The sequence below is a fragment of the Pseudorca crassidens genome, chromosome 17, assembly GCF_039906515.1.
Source record: "Pseudorca crassidens isolate mPseCra1 chromosome 17, mPseCra1.hap1, whole genome shotgun sequence".
NCBI classification, from domain to species: Eukaryota; Metazoa; Chordata; class Mammalia; order Artiodactyla; family Delphinidae; genus Pseudorca; species Pseudorca crassidens.
The window spans coordinates 40,705,655-40,722,301 of record NC_090312.1 but is presented as its reverse complement, the minus strand read 5'-3'; the positions used below and the strand labels follow the sequence as shown (position 1 = coordinate 40,722,301).

The 16,647-nt window shown below is 44.0% G+C and overlaps 1 protein-coding gene across 2 annotated transcripts in view; it reads left to right on the top strand.

The window, feature by feature from the left end:
• Positions 1-16,647, top strand: part of PTDSS1 (phosphatidylserine synthase 1) — a 65,063-nt gene that overhangs the window by 6,215 nt on the left and 42,201 nt on the right. For both annotated transcript variants that reach the window (XM_067711720.1, XM_067711719.1), the window contains exon 2: positions 5,601-5,692. In XM_067711720.1, the coding sequence (XP_067567821.1) occupies positions 5,601-5,692 (92 nt within the window). The remainder of the gene's footprint in view (positions 1-5,600; positions 5,693-16,647) is intronic.

Sequence of the window (16,647 nt, the reverse complement as noted above, 5' to 3'; positions counted from 1 at the left end):
CACCCACCACATTGAGAAGGCCTGCTCCGTGCCAAGCGTTGTGCTGGGCACTGGAGGTACAGTGGGTGAATGAGATGGGGCCTGAAATTACAATTTTATTCTAATCCATTTCACTGAGTATGGTCAGGGCTACCCCAGCGTGCTTCTGGAGCTCCTCGTAAATTTAGCAGAACTTCGGGGAAAAGGACTCTGCCTCCCTAAGCTTGTCGGTATCATACCGGTAAGGGTAGCAGTCTTGACCTAGAGCCAGCATTCCAGAAGCCCTGGCACCTGCTTCACTCTGCCTCTATTTGTTGTAACTGTGGGCAAGACAAAGCAAGAGCTTTATTTTCTTCATCCTTCAAGTGGAGATAATACTCCCCCACAGAACTGTGGAGCAGTTCAATCAAATACCAGCTGGGAAAGGCCTTTGGAAAGTTCAGAGCCCCAGAGACCGAGGCGCTTGTTATTAGAGCCTCAGAGGACCTAGGAAAGAGGTCAGGGCACTGCCACGGCATCACAGTTGAAGTCCTTTTCTTTTTTGTTGCTGTAAAGTAAAATGTCTTATTTGAGCAAGAATCCTGAGGCCAGGAAAAGTCAAGATGGGGGACTGGCAGCCCTGACTGCAGGTTCTGAGCTCCCCTGGGAAGTGAGAACTACATTGTCCCCTCAGAGCCTGAGGAGATGGTAACAGCCCCACGAACAGGGGCCAGTCTTGTGTGAACGATCGAGGTGGTTTTCTGGGTTTGGGGGTGTCTTATCAGGTTGATCAGAGACAGTGCCAGCGAACTGAAAACTTTTCTCTCAGGCCAAAGCTATACTAAGATAATAATTTGATTTTTATGTCTTATTGTGCTTTTCATCATGATTCTCTCAAGAATCAGGACCAAGTTTGTTCATCTTTGTCCCCAACGATAGGTGTCAGCTAGCTGAGGGAATGGGTGGACAGACACTGTAAACTAATAACTGACAGGCCCTCTGTGCCAGGCACTGTTCTAAGTCCATCGCACGTGTTGAATTATTTTATCCTCACAACAACCCTGTGAGGTAGAACTGTTATTACCCTTTGATATACTGAGGAGGAAACCAAGGCACAGAGAGGTTGAGTAATCTGCCCAAGGTCACACAGGCTGTGTGAAGTCAGAATTCTGGTCCACGCCGTCTGGCCACAAGCCTGTCTTCCTTGTCACTGCACCAAACAGCCTCCTAAAGGGGGAAAAACTTAGACTTTGGAGTCAGTAAAATGCAGATTATGATCATTTCCCCCCTTTGAGGATGTTAGGAAGATTAAGAGAGCTAACATGCAAAGCAGCTAGCTAGCTTTCTGAGTGCGGCACAGATCTAGTGGATGTCCAGAGATAAACCCTTCTTGTCCTCTAATTGAGGGTCTCTGGAGTCAGTAGTGTGGTCTTTGGGGCCTTTGCAGCCAAGTTGCTTTTCATGGTTAACTATGGAAAATGTCTGTGTCCCTCGGCATATGGTTAAGTCTCCGGATTACTGGGAGCTGAGAGAGAAGAGGCCACACCAGAGCTTACGGAACGGCCCTGTGTGGTCAGCTTGTCAGGAGGCCGGTGGCGTGGGCAGCCTCCTCAGTCATGCATTCCGTTCTTTCTGCGCGCCCACCTCTTGCAGGGACTGTGCTGGATGCCGAGGGTACAGCCTCTCTACTCTCAGGAAAGCCAGAGGGTGTATGTGGGGCTGCTAGTCTGATAGGACTCAAGATTTCTTCTTTAGCTCACCTGCCTAGCCTTCAATCTTTGATCACGGGAGTTTGATCTTCCTGTACTGTATATTTTCAGTTTTGCCAAAGATCTTGCCGTCCATCTTTGATACTTTTTGTTTTTCTAATTAGGCAAATATAAAATGGCCAACTTTTCAGACTCGCTGCTGTTTTATTCAGGTTTAATTGGCCTTTTTTTTTTACTTCTGAAACTAGGCCATTCTTTTGATCCTGTCTTTCTAATAAAATGGCTCAAAATTTACAAAATTGCAGTTTCATTGTTTTATCACTGATCTCAAGTTCTTACAAATTTAATGTTGATGTATAATTGACTTATTTGAAATGTAACATACCTACATTGCTTAAAATCCAAGGTACCCCAAAGGGTATGTAGTGAAAAGTCTCGCCCCACTCTTCTTTTATCCTCTTTGGAGAAAACCAGTGTCACCATACCTTGGATGGATTTCCAGAGACATGCTATGCAGCCATGAGCAGAAGTTACAAGTTATATATACATATACATGCTCTCTTTTTTGCATAGAAAGTTGCTTACTATACTCACTGTTCTGCAAATTGCTTTGTTTACTTCATGATCTCTTAATTTATTCTGTATCAGTTAATTAATTAAAAGCTTCATCCTTTTTACAGCTGCCTAGTATTCCATTTTGAGACGGAACCATAATTTACTTAATCAGTCCCTTTTCAGTAGACATTTAGTTGTTTCCAAGTTTTGCTAATACATATAATGCCACAGTGAACAACCTTGTACATATGTCGTTTTTGCATAAATGAAGGTATATCTGTGAGATACATTGTCATACATGGAATTGCTGGGTCACAGGGTGTATGCATTTGTAGATTAATAATGTTGCCAAATGGCGCTCCGTAAAGGTGGTACGTGAGAATGCCTGTTTATCTATTTCTGCATAGCCTCACCAGCTCAGTCATTAAATTTTTACCTTTGTCCATAAGGTAGATAAAAATGGCCTCTTTGTGTTGTTTCCATTTCCCCATCTCTTACCATGAACAAGGTTGAGCATCTTTTTTTTTTCACTTGCCTGAGAGCCAGTGGATTTTTCTGCTCTGTGAACTGTCCCTGCATATCTTTTGTCCATTTTTCTATTTGCTTTTCTTTGTCCATTTGTTCTTTCTGTTAATTGATTTGGGGGGAGAGCTTTGTAATTAGGGGCATTAACCCTTTGCCTTCATATGAGTTGCAGATATTTTTTCCAAGTTTATGATTTTGTTACGGATTTCTTTGCCATGCAGATTTGTCAGCCTTCTCCTTTATGACTTCGGAGGTTTGTATCGTACTTTCGAAAGGCCTTCCCCACTCTGAGATTGTTGTGTTTTGTTTGGGGGTTTTGGGTTTTTTTTTTTAATCCTCCCATCATTTCTTCTAGAATTTTGTTTTGGTTTTACTTTTAGTTTCTTGAATCATCCAGAACATATTTTGGTATAAGTTGTGAGTTATGGACTCCATCTTCTTTTCCTAGGCCACGTTTATTCATTTTAGCCTTGCTTTTATTTTGTAACTTACAAATTGCACACCCTGTGAAACTCTCTTACGCCATCCCTGGGCATCTACCATGAGTCAGGTTGATTTAGGATGACAGATAAGTTTTCATGAGGCAGTTTGGCAAAGAGGAAAGATCATCATCTTCAGAGTCTAGCAGGCCTGGTTTTGAACGCTGGCTCTGTAACTTCTTACCTCCACAATCTTGGGCAAGTTACTAAACCTATCTGAGCCTTTGTTACCTCAGATGGTTGATAATAGCCCAGTGGGTTGTGACAATTAGAGATAATGTCTAGAAACTGCCTGTTCAGTGCCTGGCACACAGTAGACACTTGATAAACAGGAGCTATTATCGTTGCTGTCATTATTAGCAATATCAGGAGTGTGATTTGGTCTGAATGAGGACATTGTGTTCCTACCCTCACTGTGTGCAGCCATCCTTCAGTAAAAGTTGGTGTTCCTGGAAGTTGGATATGGGGCTTCTCTGCATAAGCCAGAGAGCATGGCAAGTGCCCTGGTAATGGTCGGGCTGGCATTTTTAGGTTGTGTTCATGACCTCTGGGCAGGTGTTTAATTATTAGTATGTCCATTAAAATAAGATTGTACTTTTTAAGGCACTTCCTCCCTGCAGAAGGAAGTCTGTCTGATTCTGTAGTTTGGTTTTGTAATCAGATCTCTGAAGTTAACAGCCAAGCATCCTTTGTCCAGCATTGTCCAGTTTAGGGTTACTTGGCCATAGGATGATCTAGGAAACGTTTAAGATCTGTATGATCTCTTATTTCAGAACCTTACGTTCAATCCTGTCATAAGTCTGGAAATCATTTCATTGGGTGCAGAAACTGAGCAGCCTAAACAGAAGTTGGCATCTAAGTTAACTTCTGCTTTTAAACCAACACCCCAGGACCCAGTCCTTAACTAGGTAATTCATTATTGTTTCATTCCATACCTTTTCATGTATGTATTCTGACGCTCTAGAACTTCTTTCTACGTGAAATCGGTTTTCTTCTAAGATTTTTTTTTGACCTGTCTCTTTTCCTTTAGTAATATTTAATCTTAATTTAATATTTGTCTTTTGAAAACTCTTTCACTACAGTCCTTCTCTAGATAAACCCAGCTTCTTTTATAATTTTAAGATTTATTGCTACCAGTCTCATCATCTCTAAACTATCTCCTTCCATTCTGTTTCATCTCATATCTTCTGTCTACTCATCCTGCGTCTTTCGAAACTGAAACACTGAACTTCCCTCTCCCAAGCTTCTCAATAGTTATCAGTACTTCAGAAAATTTTACTGTCATGTATTTCTGTTTTCCCACTTTTGTTTGCTTCTCTGAGCCCCAGATATGTTACTAGAATCTTCTTTTTTGTTGCAAACTGTCAAAACCTAAATTCTTCACCATCAATGTTAAGAAAATTTCCATTTGGGAAATTTTACTTCATTTTAAAACAGTAAATTTTCTTCCATAATCAATAATCAGTCCAGAAATATATTGAGGGCCTATTAATGAATAATTCCCTGCCATTAGGAGTTTACTTTCTACAGAGGAGATAGACAACATATAAACCAACAAATGTAATCATTTCAGTTGCTGGGGTTATACAGGAGTTAAACACAGTAATACATTAGAAATGACCAGGCAGGAGAGCGGGGAAGCTTATCTCCTATTTACAGTTCTTTTGCTTCTGCTCTGAGTTTAAATCTTGTATTTTGTTTTCTCTTAATTTTTCTTTCTTTTTTTAATTAATTTTTATTGGAGTATAGTTGCTTTACAATGTTGTGTTAGTTTCTTGCCGTACAGCAAAGTGAACCAGTCATATTCATACTCTCTTAATTTTTCTTTTAACATTTTTTACTGGTGCTTTCTGATTATGTTACGCTGCCCCATTTTTATTCATCCCTTAGATAGCCAACTGCCCATATTTGACAAGTGACTGCATAATCTCATTGCATTATACCCTTATTCCTTATAATCTTATGCTTCCTTTCTGATTCCTGAACAATTTTTCTGCCACAGTCTCTGTAGTAAAGGTCATCTTTAGTTAGTCTTAAAACCAAAAGGTATTTCTCCAAAATAAACCTTACCTTTTGACATCCTGGGTATTTTTAATTTTTTTTTTAAAGAACTGTGATTCTCAAATGCTTGTCTGAGCAGAATGTGTGTTGGGGTGTGAGGTTGCCAATTGCCTTCCTCACCAGAACTGGACTTGACTATGACACTGTGTTATTTTAGGAAATGATAGTGAATAGTAGATAGTGTGTGTAATGACTTAGCTCAGCAAAATAAAGTTAGCAATCCCCCAGTTTTTAGAACATGGAACTCTTACTCCTTCTAGGCTGGCTATTTAGATCCAAAAATGAATACTCAATGTTCCTTTTCTATTTTCAGGGATGACTCTGTCCCAGAAGACAACATCTGGAGGGGTATCCTCTCCGTAATTTTCTTCTTTCTTATCATCAGTGTACTAGCTTTCCCCAATGGTAAGTGATGCAACGCTTTATCGCATTTCTCCTGTGCATTGTGCCCTTGTTGGTATTTTTGAGATGCATGTCATCTGGAAGATGAAACTGGAGGGTAGAATAAAAAAAGACTCTTGAGTGTTGTATGGTGGTTAAGGGCACAGGCTCTGGAGACAGACTGCCCTTTCTGCCACTTCCTAGCTCTGTCCCTCTTTAAGCCATTTCTCTCTGAAATGGAGAGAAGTACAGTTGTAAGGGTTAACTGAATTAAAACAAGTAAAATACTCTGAACAGTGACTGACAAATTGTAAGCTCTCAACGAATGTCAACTATTGTTCTTGTTGCTGTGTTTGTTATTATCAGCTGAGTCATAAAATACTTAATTACTGTTCAGTTACTCCTTTTTTGCTAAGGACAGAGTCAGTGCTCTAAAGAGTATTACTTAAATAATTGTTGTCTTAACTGTAAACTTTGTTGGGATAAGAATTTTCATTATCAGGTTAAAAACAATTATTACTGTGAAATTTTCCCCCATCATGATTATAGAGTGAGGCAAAAGCCTTGGTTTAAAAACTAATTTGGTATCTTGCCATACTTGAGATTCATACCTTTCCTCTAAATTGTCCCTTACGAGTTGCTTTATTTTTTCTTATTCCCCTTTAGTACTTTCTCCCTGGAATATTCTCTATTTATTCTCTGTGAGTGATTTCTAAACGCTCACTTTTTATATCCTGTTTCTTTTATTTTTTTAAGTTTTTTTTGTGTTGTTGTTTGTTTTTTTGATGTAGACCATTTTATAAAGTCTTTATTGAATTTTTTACAATATCGCTTCTTTCTGTCTTATGTTTTGGTTTTTTGGCTGTGAGGCATGCTCCCCAACCAGGGATCGAACCCACACTCCCTGCATTGGAAGGCGAAGTCTTAACCACTGGACCACCAGGGAAGTCCCTCCTGTTTCTTTTACACTTAGGATATTTTGTAACTGTTTCAGTCTTTTTTTATGAGTTATGCTCCTTGGGCCCTGCTCAGGTTTTAAATATGATGATTTAAGATGTGCTTCTTCTCCATCCTCCCATCATAGAATATAATGTGTAATATTAGGAGCTCATTGTGAACGTTACTGATTGTTGTCTGAAGCTGTACTGTGGTGATAGGATTCTAATACCAATTCCGGTGTGTGTGGCAGTGGGTTGGTGTCCCTGCACCAACAAGCAAGTTGAACACCAATTTGGTGTCCTACAGTGCTACTCTATTCTGACACTGTCTACCTGGAGATAGCATCAGATTCCACAGGTTAAGTCCCACAAGGCTGCTGCTGCCCCCGCTGCGGATGCCAATCACAAGTCCAGGGTGTCACCTGTGCTTCCGACCGACCGGCTATAAATCCTCCTTGGGTTTGATTAATTTGTTAGAACAGCTCACAGGACTCAGGAAACCAGTTTGCTCACTAGATGACTGAGAATAGTAATCAAAAGCCAGATGAAGAGATGCGTAGGGTAAAGTCTGTGGGAAGGGGCGAGCGCGTCCATGCCCTCTCCAGGCGCGTCACTCTCCCCAAATCTCCACGCCCTCACCAACCCAGAAGCTTTCTAAACCCTATCCTTTTAGTTTCCTATGGAAGTTTCATTACGTTGGTATGATTGATTAAATCTTTGGCCATTGTTTCAGCCGCCAGCCCCCCACCCCGCTCCCCAGAGATCAGGGGGTGTGGGACTGAGGCTTCCTACCCTCTAATCCCATTGTTGGCTTCATTGACCCCCATCCTGAGCGGCTTCCCAAAAGTCACCTCATTAACATAACAAAAGACGCTTCTCACTGTCATCCCTTAGGAACTTCCAAGGAGTTTAGGATTCTGTTCCAGAAAGGGAACAAAGACCAAATACTTACTTCTTATAAATCACAGTATCACACACGGCAAGTCCTTTAGGCCTTCCAAAATGTTGGCAGTGGAATTTCGTTCTGTATTTTTGTGGGTTCTGCTGGTAGCATAATAATCCAACCAGTAAAACCATGATTCTGAACCCTTCAGGGAATGGATTGTTCTAGATAGCCAGGTTATTTGGCCGCTGAATTTAGCTCTCTAACCACTCAAGCTTTTAGATTAAATTTTACCTTTATTTTTGTTATTGTTATTTTTTTTTTTTTTTAGTGAAAACGTTTCAAGATATGAAAACCTCTGTCTTAGCATAGGCCTCTATAATAGAATACCGTAGACGGAGCGGCTTAAAACAGCAGAAGATTCATCCTGTGGCAGAATTCTTCCCCAGCTGTGAACCTGTGAAATCAAGCAAGTTCTGTGCTTACAGAATACAGTAGTGGGCCAGGCACAGAGTAGTCATTCCCATTCCCAAAGGAAGAAACAGGAAAGAAGGGAGGGGTGACAAGCCCCAGGCAAGTCCAAAACGTAGGAAGGCAAACTCTAGGCTATCTCTCAAGGCTCGAGAATAATCCTCTTGGGCTTGATGCTCTGCCTTCCAGACCCACTGGAGCCGTAGTCTGCCTCCATAGCCTTCCCAGTGGGGGTCGAATCCCCAGCGCTCCGGTCCCCTGGCCCAACAGAGCCGGGTGTTGGTCTTGCCCTTTGAAACCAAGGTGGAGGCAGTCCTCCTCCCCTCCCCCCATGGCCCTGTGGTGGAAATGACAGCCCAGATGACCTCGGAGCCACCTTGGAGTCCTTCTTCCTATGTCTTAAAGGATAGCAAATGTTCACAGGTAGCTCTATGGTTTGGCCCTGTAGGGTCCAGGAGGTCCAACAGTCTTCAGCTTCAGGGTTAGAATTTGAACATATGAATTTGGGGTGGGATGCAGACCTTCAGTGCCCAGCACCTGCATACCTTATGCAGGTATGACCAACATAGTTTGGCCTTTCCGCAATGATGAAAGTTCTGATAATGCAGAGTGATTGGAGTATGAAGATAAAATATTCAAAATATAGACAGGTCATGGAATGAAGGGGGATTGGTCGCTGTGGCATTCTCTTTCTAGGAAAAGTCCCCAGTGTTGAAAAGCTTTTCTAGCTATTTGCCAACTTTCTTTTTCCTACCACTTCCTTCACATAAAATCTCAGGATTTTAGGTTTAGGGAGAGCTTAGACCTTATGGAGCCCATCCTTTCTTTCAAGGGTGCTGTGCTATTCTGCAACTTAAGTGGCCACTTGGGGCATCAAGCCTCTTACACACACTGAAAATACCAGAGGCTGTGGGTGGTCCCCCTGAGCTCTAGAACCTGGCCTTACAAAGATGGAGTAAGAATACAGCCCAGAAAAAGGAGATGGTGAGCTGCATCTCAGATTTGATACCAACACAAGGTCTATGGCCACCAGAGTCCCCAGGGAAGGTGAGTAGGTGACAGTTCAGGTAGTGGTCACCGTCACCCCCCTCAGCCTTCTACCTTCCGTATCCTGTGAAGTTCTGCTGCTTACTTCCCGGCCATCCCTTGATGCCATGAACATTATTGTTCTGTGCTCTCTATTCCTGTTTCTCATCTTGTCTGTGCCCTACCATCCTTTTTTAAATTTTTAGTTTTAAATCAGTCAATCAGAACATAGTACGTGTGCAGGAAACTGATCAATGCAAAGGTATGTGTGTTCTTCAAGCCTCCAGCTTTCCTCGACTGTGTGTTAACTGTTTCCCAGTTATTCACAGCTTCAGAGGTTTCTTTTCTGCTTTTTGAAAAATTTAAACTTGCTATTTCTGAGAGCCGTTTTGGAAGTTTGAGGATTCTCAGAGATCAGTGTCTCCATAGCCGTGATTTTTTACAGATAATCCCTTCTGCGGAGCTTTGGCAGGAGCTGGGCTTTGGGGCTTTGTTCGCAGCTGTTTTCCTTAAGGTTCCAAAAGCCCTGAAGGTTGGGGGATTAAATCTGTTGGACGTGACATTTTGCGTGATTTCTGCTGATTTGTCCTCTTCTTCCTTCATGAAGACATCTAATCTTCCATATCCACTTACCTGGCTGAGTCTCTCATGATGGGACTGGGCTTTTGTTTTCCTCGTGGAAAGATAAAAGTTGTTTGTTTCATGCTTTTCTTATCCTGGCTGCCCGGACTTTGTGATACACACAAAGCGGGGAGGACCCACAGGGCTCATGTAGTTCAGTCTGCTCCGTTTACGGCTCGGGAAGCTGAACCCAAGGCCGTCAGTCACCGCTGAGCTGCCACCCGGCCTCTGATGCCGGCCTGATGTTACGGCTCCGGCTCCCACACATTCCTGTACTCGGCGGAGTCCTGGCCTTTTCTCATGTGAGGCCCATCGTGAGGTGTTCCGCCTCTGTCTTCTACATGTTTCTATCTCCCTGTGCTGCTGCTTCTCTCTGTCAGTCTCTGGCTTTTCTTTTTCCCAGGAGCGCAGTCTTAGGGCCTGAGTTGGCCTGTGCCTAGTGTGCTTCGGACCTCACGCCCAGCGGCGGTGGTTGTGCCTTTGCTCCTCTGGAGCCCAAATGTCAGCCCGCGGATTGAGCTGAACCTTCCGCCACCAAAACCAAGGGCTCAGATTTAGAAAAGGACAAAGTCCATTCAGCATTCTGTGCAGGAAGGATAAGGACGTTAGGGAAGCAGCGCTTGGAGGGACTGTCTTGCAGCCACGTGTACAAAGCAAACAGTGTCAGCCTTGTTCTCCAAAGAGCCGTTTGCTCACACTTTACATCAGATTAGTAAAACTGTAAGTTTTCCACATTAAAGAATGCTGTTATTGAATATTTTTTAAATTAGGGGTGGCCTTGGAGGGCGCCATAGATTTGATGGGGGAGCTGGCAGGCACTGGGAAAGGGTACTCCTGGGCATGTGGCTGCCCCCCGCAACTGGCATTCAGACTACAGCCTTTTCAGGAGCCATGATGCTTCACCGAGTGGAACGGACACGACTCTTCTTGTTCCAGTCTCATCACCTTCTCTTCCTCTCTCCCCACCCTTGGCACAGATTCTCAAATTAAGTAATGGAATGAATGGGAGCAATGGAGCCCAGCATTTGCCTTGTCCTTGAAAGGCAGTTTTGGGGAAGTGCCCGCAGCGGATGGCATTCCCAGAATGGCTCTGTTTTGGCAACTTCAAACGCATTTATCCTTGACCTAGTAAAGGCTGCCCTGAATGTTTAAGTATAGGCCTAAGTTTGGTTGTGTCCATATGTCTCGTATGTCTGTGAGTTTACGTGTGCTGTCAGTGTACTAGAATTGATCAATTCCTACAGGAGGGGCCCTCTGGTTCTTTTTGTACAGAGTCTAGATAGCAAAGAAGGCCCTTGACTTTCTCTATGAGGTTTATAACAGGATGCTTTTGGCCACAAGTAATAGGAAACCCCTTTCAAAATGGCTTAAAGGATAAATAAAATGTTTGCTTTCTTACATTACAAGAAGTTCTGAGATAGAGTGGTTCAGGGTTGACTACTTCAGCAGCTCAGTGACACGTGAAGACCCAGGTTCTTTACCTGTTTCTGCTCCACCATCTTCAGCAAGATGCCTGTGCTTTGCTGCCCTCGTGGTCTTGGGACAGCTGCTGCACTGCTGAAATGTAGTCACAGACAGTGTCCAACAGAAGAGGAGGTCACGTCTTCCCATGCATCTTTTTAAGAGTGAAGAGGCCTTTTCTAGAAACCCCCCAGCACACTTGCCCTCACTCCTCTTTGATTAGGCTTAGGCCACATGCCTCTGCTCCAGGCAGACCTGAGGACAGGCGTTTACAGTGGCTGGAGGACATCAGAGGCACATCATAGATCTCTAGTAGATCTTCACTGACTGAAAGAATAAAAGAGAAACAGGATAACCTCCGTTGGCTTAGAATTTACCCCTGAGTTACATGGGGGAGGAGTGGAGACTCAGAATTTCATTTGACAGTCAACAGAGTGAGTGGCGGGGTGAGGTCTAGAGTTCCTTCCTTCAGTCCTACAAACAGACATGGAGAGAGACCCTGAGGGGAGACCTTGGAGGGAGAGGGTCAGTTACCTACGCCCACTTCTTTCCTGCTGTCTTCTCTCCCATTCTCTCTCTTTTGGTTCCCTTGAAAAAAATATTTTAAGTGCCACGTCCACCTCCTTATAGCAACTGACACTCAAGTGTAAGTGTAATTTTAACTATGCCACTGTGTCATTGGAGTGTAATTACAATTGCATCACTCTGTCACTGGAGTGAAATTTAGAAACCTGTTGCATCTCCAGCTGGCTGTGAGATTTCTTTCAACAGGTGACTTCTGTGTGCTTTTCCAGCTCCTGAGGGCCTCCATGGACTCTTCCTGCCCTTCCCCCCACACACACCCCGACCCAAACCACCACAGCCTTACCCTGTACCCCCAGTGCCTGGCCCAGAGTGGCCTCTCAATCAATATATGTTGAATTAAGAATGAATCTGCCAGGAAAAAAGTTCACAGATTAGCCCTTTCTTTTCCTTTCCTCATCTGCAAGAGTAGCACCATTCAGCACTTCTTCAAGGTATTTTGAAGAGAGTGAGATAACTAATATTTCTTGATTTTCCTGCGCTTATCCTTCCCTTTCTCCTTCGGCCTCTTCTGATTTCCCTGAGCTGAGATAGCGCAAATCACATCTCCTTGAGGCATGAAGGTGATAAAAATGAGGGAAAAAAAGGTACTATGTCCCCCCATTCTCTGTCTCCCACTCCACTACTTTTTCTTGTAGAAAAATTCTTTCTTAGGTTTGAAATTTGCTTACAGATAATTTTATTCACCTTTTCTAGGTTTTTCCTAGAGGAATTTAAACTTTCAAATCATACAAATCAAATATCTCCTGATTTTATTTGTCAATTATACCACATAAAGCTGAAAAAGAGATAATAAAGAGAAGAGGCAGACTGAGAGGACCCAAAGGCACAGACGTGCAGCTGCGAAGATGCAGCTTTTGACTTTGGTTAAAAGGATCCTGCCTCCCTAGGGTTGATCCCTGGAACTCCTTATTCGTGGATATGACAATAGGTTGCTGGCTAGTCAAGCTGTGATCTTATGTTTTGACTTCAGAGGAAGTGTTTTAAATGCTTGCTTTCTCAAGGCAAAGTCATTTGGTTTCTATTTTCTTTTGAAATAAAACTTGCTCTTAATATCTGATTGAAAATGATGTATTCTAGACATAGGGGCTGATGAGAAAGTAAAACATGTAATTTTTCAATGTGCCTTGTAAGAAAACCACCTTTGTAAATAAAACCAGCACTTGCTTCTCCATCACCACCCTGAGACACCTTCCCCATCTCTCCTGCATAACTGAACTGAAGACCCAGACTCTTCCAGGCAGCTTTTACCAAATAAGAAATAAAGTATAGACAAGAAGCCCACCGTCAGATGGGTCACTCCTACTGATGTCCTGGCCATAACACTGGTCGGTGGGAAGACCACCGAGAAAATAGTTTGCTGGGGAATAAGACCTGTGGGAAGGTACTGGGATGAGGTAAATGTTCCGGGAAGGCTATACTCACCTGGGCAGGTGGATGCTGTAGGAGGCTTTCAGGGTGACTTGAGCAGAGTAATCAAGTGTGGGCGACCTGGTGAGCATAAGTATCAAGGCTTCTCATACAGGAAAACGCCAGCCTCATCCTTGATATTTTAAAAAGCAAGATAGTATTTTCAGCAATATTGTTGTCTTTGATGGTGAAGAGGCTACTCTTTGTGAGTAAAGCTACAGGCATGTACTTCTGGAAATACTACATGAAAGCATTCAGAATTTCTTCTCAGAAAGAAGAGGACAGATTAGATGACTGAAGTAAGGCCTGGATTGGGTTTTAAAGTTAGCAACTGAAAGGTCACCTAACATTCCAGGGCCTTATCTTGCCTTTTGTAGGCAAAAGGGCCCAGTGATCTGTTCTCACCCCCTGGTTCAGGACAGAGCTCCTTGGTGCTCTGCTGTCTGTCCTGAAACCCACCGCATCAGATTTCTGAAGCCTTCCTCAGATCAAATGCAAGACAGAAAGGACTTTTTTTTAAATTGTATTTTATGCAAAACATTTATGAAGTAAACACTGATGATGTATAAATGGGATATTAGAGAAGAGAGGAAACAATTCAGTAGCAGCAAGTCAAGATGAGCCTTTAAAAAACCAACCTGCAGTGCAGTAAGATGAAAATTCTCTTTCCAGGCCCTGGAACGTGTGTCTGTCTCTGGAATCACAGCCGGACAAAGAGGAATACCTTGGGCTGAAGTAGTTACCTGTTAGGTTAAGGAGAGCTTAAGGCCCCATAAACCCCAAATTCCCGAACCACTCTATCCTCTTATTTACTCTGGAGCACACTGCTTAGGGTTAGACATAAGAAAGGGCCGAGGGCTTCCCTGGTGGCGCAGTGGTTGAGAGTCCGCCTGCTGATGCAGGGGACACGGGTTCGTTCCCCGGTCCGGGAAGATGCCGCATGCCGCGGAGCGGCTGGGCCCGTGAGCCATGGCCGCTGAGCCTGCGCGTCCACAACGGGAGAGGCCACAGCAGTGAGAGGCCCGCGTACCGCAAAAAAAAAAAAAAAAAAGGGCCAAGTTCTGTTTTCCAAAGGCTGCTCTTAAAGTAACCAAAGGCCGACGAAGGCTTTGGAGGCCTTTCTACTGGTGGATTGTGACGCGCGGGAACGCATATCAGTTCCCTGCCTTCTCCCTCACCTTGCTTATCAAGTCCACATTGCGGCAGCGCTAAACACCACTCACTAGCTTGCCTCTCTCTTGCCCCTCTCCTGGCCCGGAGACAGTCCTGGCTCAGCCCGTCAACTCCTCCCCTCCCTCCTCCCCCTCCCAAGCTGGCCCCGTTCCGACAGTTGATGGGAAAGTGCACACGGGCTCTCAGACGTGGAGTCCTGTGAGCCGTGTGGCCCTGGGTGAGTTCCTTATGCCCCAGTGTCTTTATCTATAAAATGGGAATGATGGTGGTCCTCTCACCACCCCACTGCCAAGTACCGATTGGGCATGGAATTCTGCTGCAAGCCAAATAATCATAAAATTTCAGAGTTTCACCTTGTAAGAAGAAGTCATAGAGAAAGCCCATAGGGGTCCCACGTATGTCTGAGGGGTTAATTCAATAGTTTGGATGGTCATACAGAGTGAAGTAAGTCAGAAAGAGAAAAACAAATACCGTATGCTAACACATATATATGGAATCTAAAAAAAAAAAAAAGGTTCTGAAGAACCTAGGGGCAGGACGGGAATAAAGACGCAGATGTAGAGAATGGACTTGAGGACACAGGGAGGGGGAAGGGTAAGCTGGGACGAAGTGAGAGAGTGGCATGGACACATATATGCTACCAAATGTAAAGTAGATAGCTAGTGGGAAGCAGCGTGGCACAGGGAGATCCGCTCAGTGCTTTGTGACCACCTAGAGGGGTGGGATAGGGAGAGTGGGAGGGAGGTGCAAGAGGGAGGAGATATGGGGATGTATGTATATGTATAGCTGATTCACTTTGTTGTAAAGCAGAAACTAACACACCATTGCAAAGCAATTATACTCCAATAAAGATGTAAAAAAAAAAGTAGTTTGGATGAAATAATGCTTGCAAACCAAACTGCTACCATAAGACAAGTCATTCCTGGTGACAAGTCAAGCTATTAAAATTACTTAAAAGAAGACAAATGTAGCCATCAGTTTTCCAATAACTTGTGAAGAAATTTAACTAGGTTATGTTACTTGGGAGGGGATTCTGGTTTCTATGCTTTGCTGTGCCTTTTTTGAGAAAACAGCTGATTAAAAAGAATACAGGTGTCCCGTGCTGTCTGAGCCTTTGCTGTCAGACCTCAGAAATCGAACAGACACAGATAAACTTTCAGAAAAATCCCTCACTTATCTGAGCTCTCTCAACTTGCCATCCAAAACTCAGACACCATATTATTTTGGATAAAGTAGAATCCCTCAAACTTAACTCATCTTCTGATCTCTCCTCATTTAAACTCAGAAACTGAATCGATTTGGAGGGTGGAGGTACTTGTAACTGATATTACTAAAATGAACTTGATTCATCCAAAGAAAGCAGTTAGAATGTTTCAGTGTGGTCTTTTTTTTTTTTTTTTTTTGCGGTACGCGGGCCTCTCACTGTTGTGGCCTCTCCCGTTGCGGAGCACAGGCTCCGGACGCGCAGGCTCAGCGGCCATGGCTCATGGGCCCAGCCGCTCTGCGGCATGTGGGATCTTCCCGGACCGGGGCACGAACACGTGTCCCCTGCATTGGCAGGTGGACTGTCAACCACTGCGCCACCAGGGGAGCCCCCAGTGTGGTCTTTTTAAGAAGAGATGGGCCCTTTAGAATGAGTCCCAGAATAAAATTTACAATGTAACGTTTGCTGCAGAGAGGATTCCTGGTCATAAGCAACAGAAGCTGTGATGGACTGACTGGCTGGAGGAATCCTAGGAGGGCTAGGAAACCAGGCCCCAAGCTAAGCTTCTAGGAGCTGGCGGCACATCACCCAGGCCTGGTCTAATGAGTGAGCCTTGGCTACAGTCTGTCCCACCATCACGTGTACAGAGAACTCTAAATGGAACTGCCCGTGCCACAGTCGCCAGTGCCACCTTCATCAGTGTGAGGAGTGCCACCTCCCACTAGTGTCCCTGCTGGCCTGGGCCAAAGGGAGGGGAGAGCTCTGCACACTTACCTCCACTGTCACCCGCTCCTGATGCTGTCTGGCATGGGTGCGACGAAAGCACCAGGACCCGCTTATAAGGAAGCTGTGCAGCCAGCTCTGACATCTCTTCTGGAGATACGGGATCACAATGCTAGAAATCCTCCAAGTGCAGGAAGGCGTGGGCAGCCCCAAATAGGTCAGGTGCCCTCCAGGACAATGGTCAATATTTGCGAGCTGTAACCCTTCAGTTGGTGGTAAATCAGTTTAACAGATCAAGGCCCAGCTTACTTGCGTTCGTCTTCTATTATTTTTTTTTAATGAAATAAAATAGAAGACAGAGTATTGTTGTATCACTTGTAGTAAGAGTAAATTTCATCCCGTGAAACTTTGGTTTCCCTCCCGTGGAATCTGCATCTGTGTATCTGAGCTAGTCAAAGGTATTTTGTTACCACAGGACATGATCAAA